The sequence below is a fragment of the Oncorhynchus gorbuscha genome, unplaced genomic scaffold, assembly GCF_021184085.1.
Source record: "Oncorhynchus gorbuscha isolate QuinsamMale2020 ecotype Even-year unplaced genomic scaffold, OgorEven_v1.0 Un_scaffold_3003, whole genome shotgun sequence".
In the NCBI taxonomy this organism is placed as follows: domain Eukaryota; kingdom Metazoa; phylum Chordata; class Actinopteri; order Salmoniformes; family Salmonidae; genus Oncorhynchus; species Oncorhynchus gorbuscha.
Window position 1 is genome coordinate 42,031 of NW_025747366.1, and position 12,933 is coordinate 54,963.

Sequence of the window (12,933 nt, forward strand, 5' to 3'; positions counted from 1 at the left end):
GGCAAAGACGAACATTGTGTGAGACTGTGGGCTTTCCGTCCCGGATGACCATCCCCTCTGCCATTCCATTCCTACGTTGACACATTCAGAGCTAGCCGAGCTAGCTAGGCAGCAACAGTTCAACTAGGCAGAGGTAAAACAGGGTGTGTTTCACACAAATGGCTCAACATTTACAATGAAGAAAATTAAATCACCTATATCTTGACGACCACTGCGTGCTCAATGACGGTCTGCCGCGGTCTCAGCGATTGACATGGACTCTTGTGATAAGGTAAAGACGGATTTTCTCTGCGAAGTAATGACGGAACCGATTATGTCTGGTAACGGCACAACTAGCTTTAGTTAGCTAATGGGAATATGAAGCTAGCTAGCTAGGCCCAAAACGTATCTGCAGGTAACAATGTCCCTTTTAATGTTTTAGAAGTGTCCGTGAGTTTATCCGATGTTTGATTATTGTCAATGATTTGTCATCTAACGAGATCACTACGCGTACTAGGCATGCGTGTAAGTAAAGACAAGTGAACTAGCTAACTAGCCAGTTAGCTAAGCAGCTTTTATACGCTTGTCATTTTGGATGGCCAATATCTCATCTGTTCTCCCTGATATGCTGATCTATGTACTAGATATGTTTTAATTGAGGCTAACTGTATTGATAATCTAACTAAACTAGTTACAGTACCTATACTGTCACAACGTGTTGACATTAATGACCGTTCATGTCAACATATCGGTTGACATGAACTGACTTAGCTATCTGGTAAACTTTGATGTTTGACACACCGTTAAATAACTAGCTAGATAGTTATTATAATACGGACCAGGGTAAGTTAACTAGCTAGATAGTGACCAGTTACCAGAAACCTCCAGTCTGCAGTGAGTGTGTGGTAGATTGTTGACAACTAACTAGCCCGCTGATTCGCTCTGGAGGAATGTCCGGTTCTTTTGCATTTGAATCGCATTCCATTGAGTGACTCCTGCTGCGCATAGGGCAACTTAACTATGATGCAAGTTAGCTACTCTATTATGTGGTCTAACTTACTGTAAGTGCCCATTTAAAATGTCATATTTTAGGCTTAATTCCATGACAGTATATGGCACCATAGTTTAGGCCACAGAGGGCTGCCATCTAGTATACTGCAGGGTATTGTTTTCAGCTGGCTATTTCTTGAACTGAGTTGTTGGTTAAGGGTTTGACAGTAAGCATTTCACAGTAAGGTCGACACCTGTTGTAATCGGCGCGTAAAATGTGATTTGATTTGGATGAAGTCCTCCTGTGTCACCATCAGATGCCACATCGGCTGAGTTTTGGTCCACAGTGATGTGATGATGGTGCATGGGAGACTCAAGGACCCAAGATGGTTTCATGCTTGTGATATATTTTTCAAAATGTAGTGTACATGCACACACTGGAGCTCGCTCATCCACCCACCACTCTATTGCTCCCTCTCTTGCCCCCTCCCATTCAACAACAGTGAAAGAACAATACAACTTCTCTCTTTCCAGCTGAGAATGTTAGAAGACAATGAATCGGAGACAAAAGCTTGAATGGATAAAGGGTTTGATGGTTGATGGCCCAGTAGTCCCACCCAGTTTTGCCAGGCCAGTGCTGCCCTGGCTTTTTCACCACACATCTGGAGCTGAGCTCCACTTATAGAAGCAATTAGGGTTAAGTGCCTTACTCTAGGGCACATCTACAGATTTTTCACCTAGTCGGTTCGGGATTCGAACCAGCGAACTTTCAGGGTGACTGGCCTTACCCTCTAACCGCTAGGCTACCTGCTAATGCATCTTCCATAATCGCTGCTATTCTCTCTCTTCCTCGCTCTAACACGCATACACACACACACACACACACCAACCTGCAGCCTTTTCCATAATCGCTGCTATTCTCTCTCTTCCTCGCTCTAACACGCATACACACACACACACGTCAACCTGCAGCCTTTTCCACAATCGCTGCTATTCTCTCTCTTCCTCGCTCTAACACGCATACACACACACACACACACACATCAACCTGCAGCCTTTTCCATAATCGCTGCTATTCTCACTCACATCCCAGGCGCTAATCAATCACATACAACTCCGTCTGAACAAACAACCTACACCTTCACACCAGCGGAATGGAGAATGGCACCCAGAGTTAAAGAACCCAGACCTGGACACAGCCAGGGACTTCCTGGCTGAATCTCCCCCAGCCAGGGCATACATGTTTGGAGTCTCCTTTCCCTGGTGGACTAGGGCTGGAGTCCTATAGTAACTGACTCTGTTGTAGCTAGTTGTGTAATTGGCTTATCCTGGTTGGGCCACCATCCTCACTCCTCAACTGATCCTCTCAGGCCTAATCTTGTAACTGTCTCCCCTGTCACCTATAGCCAGGCCTACCTCCTGTAACGTCACCTATAGCCAGGCCTACCTCCTGTAACGTCACCTATAGCTAGCCAGGCCTACTTCCTGTAAAGTCACCTATAGCTAGCCAGGCCTACTTCCTGTAAAGTCACCTATAGCTAGCCAGGCCTACTTCCTGTAACGTCACCTATAGCTAGCCAGGCCTACCTCCTGTAACGTCACCTATAGCTAGCCAGGCCTACTTCCTGTAAAGTCACCTATAGCTAGCCAGGCCTACTTCCTGTAACGTCACCTATAGCTAGCCAGGCCTACTTCCTGTAACGTCCTTTATACAAAGTAGCCAACCCCGTCACCTAAAGTTTAAATTTACCAACCTCTCCTCTATCAGCATCCTTGTCATCTAAAGTAACACAACCAACCCCTCTGTTTTGTGTAACTAACTTCACGTAATTATCTAAAGTAACCAGCTCTCTTTAGAGTAGTCCTAACCATCAAACCTCATATGGAAACAAATCATGGTTAATTTAAAATGTCATATTTTTCTCTAGGCTTAATTCCATGACAGTATATGGCACCATAGTTTATGCCACAGAAGGCTGCCATCTAGTATACTGCAGGGTATTGTTTTCAGCTGGCTACGTCACCCCTAGCGCTCTGTGTTGACCAGTCAGGACCCCTGGATCTATCAGATGTCAGCCCACACTGCCCACGAACAGTACAGTAGCACTGGGAAACAATGGCGGTGTGTGTGGTGTGTGTTCACTGCTGTACTGATGCTGGATTCATACATTCCGACCCTGGCTGGGAGAATGGAGTGTCTTTGTGTCGTGAACTCGTGTCAACTCTCCCTCTTCCTTTCCTCCTCTCAGAATGAAAGGGGTGGATGAGGTTGATCTATCCTCTGACCGCAGCTGCCCGCCCCAGTGATAGGTCTGGACTCCATCTCAAATGGCACCCTATTGAGCTCTGGTCAAAAGTAGTGTACTATGAAAGGAATAGGGTGCCATTTGGGACTGAAGCAGCAAGTCCCGATGTGTCAGCTGGGCAGGAAGGCCTGTGATTCAGTCAACATGATGTCAATGGTCAGTTTTGATAAGAGGTGAACCTAGATAAACAGTCCAATGGTCATGACTTAGTAGTCAGACCCAGTTCAGTGTTTCCATATCAGTGTTTAAAGTCCCCTGAAGCAGCATTCATCAGGACTACAAACAAACATTAATTCAATTGATAGCAAAATGTGATTTGGTCGAGGCAACAGAGCAGGGTGGGGGGAAGAGGAGAGGGAATAGTGGTGAGGGGTTGTAGAGATGGTCTGTGTTTCTTCAGTTTCACCCAGAACCCACCCACCCATCCAGACAGACAGACAAGTAAAAGCTCATTGAGAGTGCTTTGACTACATTCCTTTAAGACACTGAGCTGTTGACCTGTTGTAAATATTTCCCAGCTTTGACCCAGGCTGTCATCCTGTTATTGTCCCATCTAGTGGCCTACAGTATCTTTCCACTCTTCCAATCCACTGATGATACCAATACTAGAGCAGTAGGCTGCATCTCATCTGACCTATCCAAACCCTGGAGGACATTGTTTCAAACAATGGATAATTGTCATCCTTTGTATTTTATTTTCAGAGAGGTAGGCCTCTGTTGATTTGACATGGTACTGTGGTTTGTGATGTGTCGGGTAGCTGTACAGGTATGTTTGACACATACTTTGTGACACACATTTTATGATGGATATTTTATGACTAGAGGTCGATCGATGAATCGGAATGGCCGATTTCAAGTTTTCATAACAATCGGAAATCTGTATTTATAAAAATAAAATAAATAAATAAATCTTTTTTTTTTCTTTACTTAATCTTTATTTAACTCGGCAAGTCAGTTAAGAACACATTCTTATTTTCAATGACGGCCTAGAAACGGTGGGTTAACTGCCTCGTTCGGGCAGAACGACAGATTTTCACCTTGTCAGCTCGGGAGATCCAATCTTGCAACCTTACAGTTAACTAATCCAACGCAATAACGACCTGCCTCTCTCTCGTTGCACTCCACAAGGAGACTGCCTGTTACGCAAATGCAGTAAGCCAAGGTAAGTTGCTAGCTAGCATTAAACTTATGTTATAAAAAACAATCAATCGTAATCACGAGTTAACTACACATGGTTGATGATATTACTAGATATTATCTAGCGTGTCCTGCGTTGCATATAATCTGACTGAGCACACAAGTATCTAAGTATCTGACTGAGCGGTGGTAGGCAGAAGCAGGCGTGTAAACATTCATTCAGACAACACTCTCATGCGTTTTGCCAGCAGCTCTTCGTTGTGCGTCAAGCATTGCGCTATTTATGACTTCAAGCCTATCAACTCCCGAGATGAGGCTGGTGTAACCGAAGTGAAATGGCTGGCGAGTTAGAGCGCGCTAATAGCGTTTCAAACTTCACTCGCTCTGAGCCTTGGGGTAGTTGTTTCCCTTGCTCTGCATGGGTAACGCTGCTTTGATGTGGCTGTTGTCGTTGTGTTGCTGGTTCGAGCCCAGGGAGGAGCGAGGAGAGGGATGGAAGCCATACTGTTACACTGGCAATAGTCTACGGTTAATTAAATACTAATGTAGAGGGAAATAGTCCTATAATTCCTAGAATAACTACAACCTAAAAATTTCTTAACTGGGAATATTGAAGACTCATGTTAAAAAGAACCACCAGCTTTCATATGTTCTCATGTTCTGAGCAAGGAACTGAAACGTTAGCTTTCTTACATAGCGCTTATTGCACTTTTACTTTCTTCTCCAACACTTTGTTTTTGCATTATTTAAACCAAATTGAACACATTTCATTATTTAGTTGAGGCTAAATTGATTTTATTGATGTATTATATTAAGTTAAGTGTTCATTTAGTATTGTTGTAATTGTCATTATTACAAATACATTTTAAACCGGCCGATTAATCGGTATCAGATTTTTTGGTCCTCCAATAATCATTATCGGCGTTGAAAAATCATAATCGGTCGACCTCTTTATGACCTGTATTATTTTGACATTTCATCATAGCCTTCCTCCCCTCCACACCCACGCACACCACACACATACATACCACACCCACGCACACCACACACACACATACATACCACGCACACCACACACACACACATTCATACCACACACACGCACATTCATACCACGCACACCGCACACCACACACGCACACCACACACACATTCACACATTCACACGCACACCACACACACACACATACATACCACACACACGCACACCACACACACACACATACATACCACACACACGCATACATACCACACACACGCACACCACAAACCACCACCTCTGTACCTGTGGCATGATAGCAATAGAGGTAGGCCCACAGAATTAAATAGAACAATTGAATTAAAGGATCTTTATGGGTAGGCTGTGTCCTAGTTGACATTGTCTTTAGAGACCTTATGTAACACATAGTTAGCTACTAGTGTAATCTCTCTGGGAAGAATGAGCAGCTAAATATAGCTGGCCCATAAAGTTCTCCTGAAGATGCTGGGTGACTGAGTCATTACCACCCCGGGTCTGCTGGTTGCTCTCTGGTGGCTCTGAGGTGAAGTTTCCCCTAGGTACAGATCTAGGATCAGCTTCCCCTCCCCCAATCCTAACGTAAACCAATAGTGGGGGAAATGCAAAACTAACTCAAGATCAGCATCTAAGGGGCACCTTCAGGGCCAGACTTGGACCAGGCAGGTCCATAGGAAAGGAATGTCTCAGGACAGAATGCTGATGGTAGGAGTGCTACCTAGTGTTTAATGTTAGTGGTAGCTGGTAGGGAGAGGGGCTCTTTGGAGGAAAGGGGCAAAAATGTTTACCAATGAAGCATAACAGTTCCAAGGCACTCCCTAAAATGCTGTATTGTGTTGGCATAACTTAATAGGAAGGGTTAGGCTGAAAGCACAGGTATTGGACTGTGTAATAAATAATAATAATAATAATAATAATAAATGCCATTTAGCAGACGCTATCCAAAGCGACTTACAGTCATGTGTGCATACATTCTAGTCCCGGGGATCGTCATGCTCTACCAACTGAGCTACAGAAGGACCTCAGTCAGTCATGTTCTCTGAGTACAAGGAAACAGTCCTCTGCTCTCCACACCACTCTGATCTGATCAGTGTCAGACCAACCAGGAAGTGTTTCTATTGCACCAGGTTACATGTTGCTGTGTCTGTCTGCTACACTCACACGTCCCCTGATCACACTGCTCTAAGGTCAACACTTTGTTATGCTTTCATCGTCTGTGACCGACCTGGCACCCTATTCCCTATATAAGTAAATAGCCTTGTTCACATTAAAACAGCCCATAGCGCAGGAGCCTATCGCCTGCTTCGTTAGGCAGCTTGATGTACTGTAGGTAGCCAGGTAGCCTAGTGGTTAGAGTGGCTAACCAGCAGGTAGCCTAGTGGCTTTCGGTTACTAGTTCAGCCAGTAACCGAAAGGTTGCTAGATCGAATCCCCGAACTGACAAGGTGAAAATCTGTCGTTCTGCCTCTGAACAAGGCAGTTAATCCACTGTTCCTAGGCCGTCATTGTAAATAAGAACCAATTCCTAACTGTCTTGCCTTCTTAAACAAAGGTTAAATAAATAAAAAATACCCCTGGGCAGGATGCTATTCTATGTTCCCTGGTCAAAGTAGTTCACTATTGTAATAAGGTGTATTTTCAGAGACAGCCATTGACTCCAACTCTCCATTCTCAGATCCAGTGAAAAGTTGTTTCTCTTGTTGCCAGTTGTTTCATTTGTCGTGAAGGAACCAGTTCTGTTGTTTTGGCTGTGTCGTGGAGATGTTGCCAGATGAAGTCATGAGTTATGTTAATAATTAGTCTAGCCTTGGCACCCTATTCTATTCTCGCTGGGTGAAGTAGCGAGCTGCTCCTTAGGTAACATACCTACTCAGACTTTCCTGAGTCTGTCTGGTGCGTTGCGAGGTGATTCTGTCCAGTCAGGTCCTCTCCTGTCAGGTCCTGTCCTCTCCCTCCTGTCAGGTCCTGTCCTCTCCCTCCTGTCAGGTCCTGTCCTCTCCCTCCTGGCAGGTCCTCTCCTGTCCTCTCCCCTCCTGGCAGGTCCTCTCCTGTCCTCTCCTCTCCCCTCATGGCAGGTCCTCTCCTGTCCTCTCCTCTCCTCTCCTGGCAGGTCCTCCTCCTGTCCTCTCCTGGCAGGTCCTCTCCTGTCCTCTCCTCTCCTGGCAGGTCCTCTCCTGTCCTCTCCTCTCCTGGCAGGTCCTCTCCTGTCTTGTCCTCTCCTGTCCTCTCCTGTCTTGTCCTCTCCTCTCCTGTCAGGTCCTCTCCTCTCCTCCTGTCCTCTCCTGTCAGGTCCTCTCCTCTCCTGTCAGGTCCTGTTTGGTCCTCCTCTCCTGTCAGGTCCTCTCCTGTCAGGTCCTCTCCTGTTAGGTCCTGTTAGGTCCTCTCCTGTCAGGTCCTGTCCTGTCAGGTCAGGTCCAGTCCTCTCCTGTCAGGTCCTGTCCTCTCCTGTCAGGTCCTCTCCTCTCCTGTCAGGTCCTGTCCTCTCCTCTCCTGTCAGGTCCTGTCCTCTCCTCTCCTGTCAGGTCCTGTCCTCTCCTCTCCTGTCAGGTCCTGTCCTCTCCTCTCCTGTCAGGTCCTGTCCTCTCCTCTCTGTCAGGTCCTGTCCTCTCCTCTCCTATCAGGTCCTGCCCTCTCCTCTCCTGGCAGCTCCTGTCCTCTCCTCTCCTGTCAGGTCCTCTCCTCTCCTGTCAGGTCCTCTCCTCTCCTATCAGGTCCTGCCCTCTCCTCTCCTGTCAGGTCCTGTCCTCTCCTCCCCAGTCAGGTCCTGTCTGTGACGTCCGTGTCTGTCTGTCTCTCCTTGCAGGATGTGAAACTGTCAGCCGAAGTGGAGCCGTTTGTCCCACAAAAGAATGGTCTGGAAGGAGCGCTGGTCACCATGAGCGTGTCTGGAGGAGGAGAAGGAGGAGGGGGGGTAGAGCCCACCCCAATCCCCAGTTACCTCATCACCTGCTACCCTTTTGTCCAGGAGAATCAATCCAACAGGTAGACACATCACCCTACATCTTATAGTCCCTAGATCATGCAGCCTACACCCTACACACTAAGGGCAGGTTTCCTGGACACAGATTAAGCCTAGTCCTGGATTAAAACCATATTCAATGGGGAATTTCTGAGCACATGTCTTTTCATTCAAAACTAGGCTTAATCTGTCTCTGGTAATTTGACCCTAAGAGTCTGAGGTGCGACTGTCACTGATACAATCTGTATTAGAACTACCCTGCCTCTGTACCTGAGCTGCTGACAGTTAGCCTAGCATTAGCTCGGAAAGAATCTCTATGGAGTCCAGGAATATTCCTGTTTCTGGCCCTCCTACAGGAATATTCCTGTTTCTGGCCCTCCTACAGGAATATTCCTGTTTCTGGCCCTCCTACAGGAATATTCCTGTTTCTGGCCCTCCTACAGGAATATTCCTGTTTCTGACCCTCCTACAGGAATGTGCCTGTTTCTGGCCCTCCTACAGGAATGTGTCTGTTTCTGGCCCTCCTACAGGAATGTGCCTGTTTCTGACCCTCCTACAGGAATGTGCCTGTTTCTGACCCTCCTACAGGAATGTGCCTGTTTCTGACCCTCCTACAGGAATGTGCCTGTTTCTGACCCTCCTACAGGAATGTGCCTGTTTCTGACCCTCCTACAGGAATGTGCCTGTTTCTGACCCTCCTACAGGAATGTGCCTGTTTCTGACCCTCCTACAGGAATGTGCCTGTTTCTGGCCCTCCTACAGGAATGTGCCTGTGCCCATGTCAGGGAAAACTGATAGGGTCTTCCTTCTGATTCACCTAAGGAAACCCCCATATACTGTGTGAGTGTTACACACAGCTAGGCTGTGAATGATCAGTTACCACCCAGGGATGTGATCAGGGCAGAAAAATATACCAGGCACTCTGATTTTTAAATAAAAACACACCAAAAACAGATGACCATGCTTTGTAACGTTTCTAAAAACAAGAAATGTGATATTACTCTTTCATTTTTTTGTGACTGGATTTTTTAAACCAAAATATCATAGACAAATTGTTGAGTTGGCCCTTTAAGGGCGGGAGGTTACCTTGGTGTGTGCGATTTGGGATCTGACTCTTTGCTATCAGTTGAAGCAACAGACTCAAACTAATGTTGAAAAGCTACTGAACTTGTGAGCAAAACAATGTAAATAGCCAAGGAACACAAAGACAAAGTCTCACTTTGTAGACGTTTGTGGAACGTAAGACCAACGTTTATGTCTGTGCACAGTGCCTCCAAAAGGAATCTATCAGCATTTCACTCAGTGAGCTCAGCTGTGCCAGATGGGACATATAGTTGAAGTCTCTGAGTTTACACACACCTTAGCCAACTCAGTTTTTCACAATTCCTGACATTTAATCATAGTAAAAAATTCTCTGTCTTAGGTCAGTTAGGATCACCACCTTGTTTTAAGACTGTGAAATATCAGAATACTAGTAGAGAATGATTTCCGCTTTTATTTCTTTCATCACATTCCCAGTGGGTCAGAAGTTTACATACAGTCAATTAGTATTTGGTAGCATTGCCTTTAAATTGTTTAACTAAGGTCAAATGTTTCAGGTAGCCTTCCACAATAAGTTGGGTGAATTTTGGCCCATTCCTCCTGACAGAGCTGGTGTAACTGAGTCAGGTTTGTAGGCCTCCTTGCTCATACACTCTTTTTCAGTTCTGCCCACACATTTTCTTCGGGATTGAGGTCTGGGCTTTGTGATGGCCACTCCAATACCTTGACTTTGTCCTCAAGCCATTTTACCACACTTTGGAAGTATGCTTGGGGTCATTGTCCATTTGGAAGACCCATTTGTGACCAAGCTCTAACTTCCTGACTGATGTCTTGAGATGTTGCTTCAATATATCCACATAATTTTCCCTTCCTCATGATGCCATCTATTTTGTGAAGTGCACCAGTCCCTCCTGCAGCAAAGTACCCTGACAACATGATGCTGCCACCCCTGTGCTTCACGGTGTGGATGGTGTTCTTCGCCTTGCAAGCCTCCCCTTTTTCCTCCAAACATAGTGATGGTCATTATGGCCAAACAGTTCTATTTTTGTTTCATCAGACCAGAGGACATTTCTCCAAAAAGTACGATCTTTGTCCCCATGTGCAGTTACAAACTGTAGTCTGGTTTTTATATGGCAGTTTTGGATTAGATGAACCAGACTTGTGGAGGTCTACACTTTCTTTTCTGACGTCTTGGCTGATTTCTTGTGATTTTCCCATGATGTCAAGCAAAGAGGACCTGAGTTTGAAGGTAGGCCTTGAAATACATCCACAGGTACACCTCCAATTGACTAAAATTATGTCAATTAGCCTATCAGAAGCTTCGAAAGCCATGATATTTTCTGGAATTCTCCAAGCTGTTTAAAGGCACAGTCAACTTAGTGTATGTAAACTTCTGACTCACTGGAATTGTGATACAGTGAATTATAAGTGAAATAATCTGTCTAAACAATTGTTAGAAAAATGACTTGTGTCATGCACAAAGTAGATGTCCTGACCGACTTGCCAAAACTATAGTTTGTTAACAAGAAATTTGTGGAGTGGTTGAAAAATGAGTTTTAATGACTCCAACCTAAGTGTATGAAAACTTCAGACTTCAACTGTAGGTTTGATATTTCTTTGTGGAATTAGCAGCTTTGAAACAAAATACTTTAAATACTTTAAAAACAGATACTGCAACATTTTCTGAACACTAACTCACATGTGCTCATACTTGACTTTGGACTTTTTATTCAGGAATGTAATGCTCCCACTGTAGAGTCCTGCACATTGACCACCCGCCAATGGGGTTGGTGAAATATACATTTTACCCGCAGGTGTTGGGTGTTAATTCTATGCCCTGGATGTGATCGAGGGCTGTCGACCTGTGTGTGTGTCCTGTGCGTTTCTCTTTGTCGGGTGTCGGGTGTTAACTTTATGCCCTGGATGTGATTGAGAGCTGTCGACCTGTGTGTGTCCTGTGCGTTTCTCTTTGTCGGGTGTTAATTCTATGCCCTGGATTGATTGAGCTGTCGACCTGTGTGTGTGTCCTGTGCGTTTCTCTTTGTCGGGTGTCGGGTGTTAGCCCTGGATGTGATTGAGAGCTGTCGACCTGTGTGTGTGTCCTGTGCGTTTCTCTTTGTCAGGGTGATCTGCCTCTTGCTGCACGTTCGTTTCCTTCCTGTCTGTTTTGAATAGCAGGAAGTGGTCTCTCAAGACCACCGGCTGTGAAAATGTCAGCTGGATCCTTGTCACACACACACACACACACACACACACACACACACACACACACACACACACACACACACACACACACACACACACACACACACACACACACACACACACACACACACACACACAGTCAGCTCTACACTGATATCAGCAGTGTAACAAGCTTGTCTTAGTTTGACACAGTTTTCTGGCTTCCTACGGGTATATTAGTCCTAATAAGTTTGAAATATCAATAAATGTCGTTCCACTTCATGACTGTGTCCCACTTGTTGTTGATTCTTCACAAAACAGTTTAATATCTTTATGTTTGAAGCCTGAAATGTGGCAAAAGGTCACAAAGTTCAAGGGGGCCGAATACTTTAAGAAACTGTATGTTGTATATTCATACAATCATAACTACACCAGTCATTTGTTTCTCCCTCCTTCCCCTACAGACAACAGCACCCTATGTATAGTGGAGGAGGGGACCTGCGCTGGCAGTGAGCCCAACCCCAGCCCAGGTGGTCCGTACTAGCTTACCCCATCCTGTCCTCCCCCAGCCTCCAGTCTCCAATGACTACACCTACTACCAGATCATGCCTGCACCTGCCCGCCCATGATGGGCTTTTACCAGGTAGGTAGCTGAAATGTTAGGGGTTAGAGGCAGACCAGAAGTCAGAAGGTTGCTAGTTCAAATCCTGGGCGAGGAGATAGAACAGGAAGTGAATTAGCAACCCGGAGGGCTGCTGGTGTCAGATCTCAGGTACTATTCACCTTCAATGTGCCCTTTCGCTGGTAGGTAGTGGAGTGTGTTGTTTTTGGGAGAAGAGGTTTACAAGACTAGTAGCCTGAAGAAATGGTTAGGAGAACAGAAGAAGTGGAGGATAAATGTTCATTGTCACAGGTACTATTCATTGCCAATGTGCCCTTTAGCATGGTAGGTAGTGGAGTATGTGTGAATGTTTGGCACAGATGGAAAATACAGTTGTTCTGTTCCTCTACCAGCCCTTCCCAGGAACGTACGGGCCCCTGCAGCCTGGCGTGGTAAACCCTATATCAGCTGACGTCAGCGAGAGACCGCCGCTCTCGGACAGGCGTTTGGACTAGCTAATCAGAGAGGTGGGAGGGGCATGGGCAGACCTGCCGTTCTACCCAAGGTAAGAGGTTAGAGGTCAAACATGTTATTCTGCTGGTCTACCCTAATGCAAGGTGCTCAGGTCCATACTTCATTTTTACATTACTGATCAATTAATACCATCAATGAATTCATTAATTAATACCATTAATTGGGTCTCGTATAACATCAATATACA

The 12,933-nt window shown here is 45.6% G+C and overlaps 1 protein-coding gene across 1 annotated transcript; it reads left to right on the forward strand.

The window, feature by feature from the left end:
- Nucleotides 1-12,124, forward strand: LOC124027213 (selenocysteine insertion sequence-binding protein 2-like). Its single transcript, XM_046339678.1, has 3 exons — nucleotides 1-271; nucleotides 8,231-8,409; nucleotides 12,076-12,124. The coding sequence occupies exons 1-3, from the start codon at nucleotides 254-256 to the stop codon at nucleotides 12,122-12,124; spliced, it is 246 nt and encodes an 81-aa protein (XP_046195634.1). The 5' UTR covers nucleotides 1-253.
- Nucleotides 12,125-12,933: the final 809 nt, after the last annotated feature.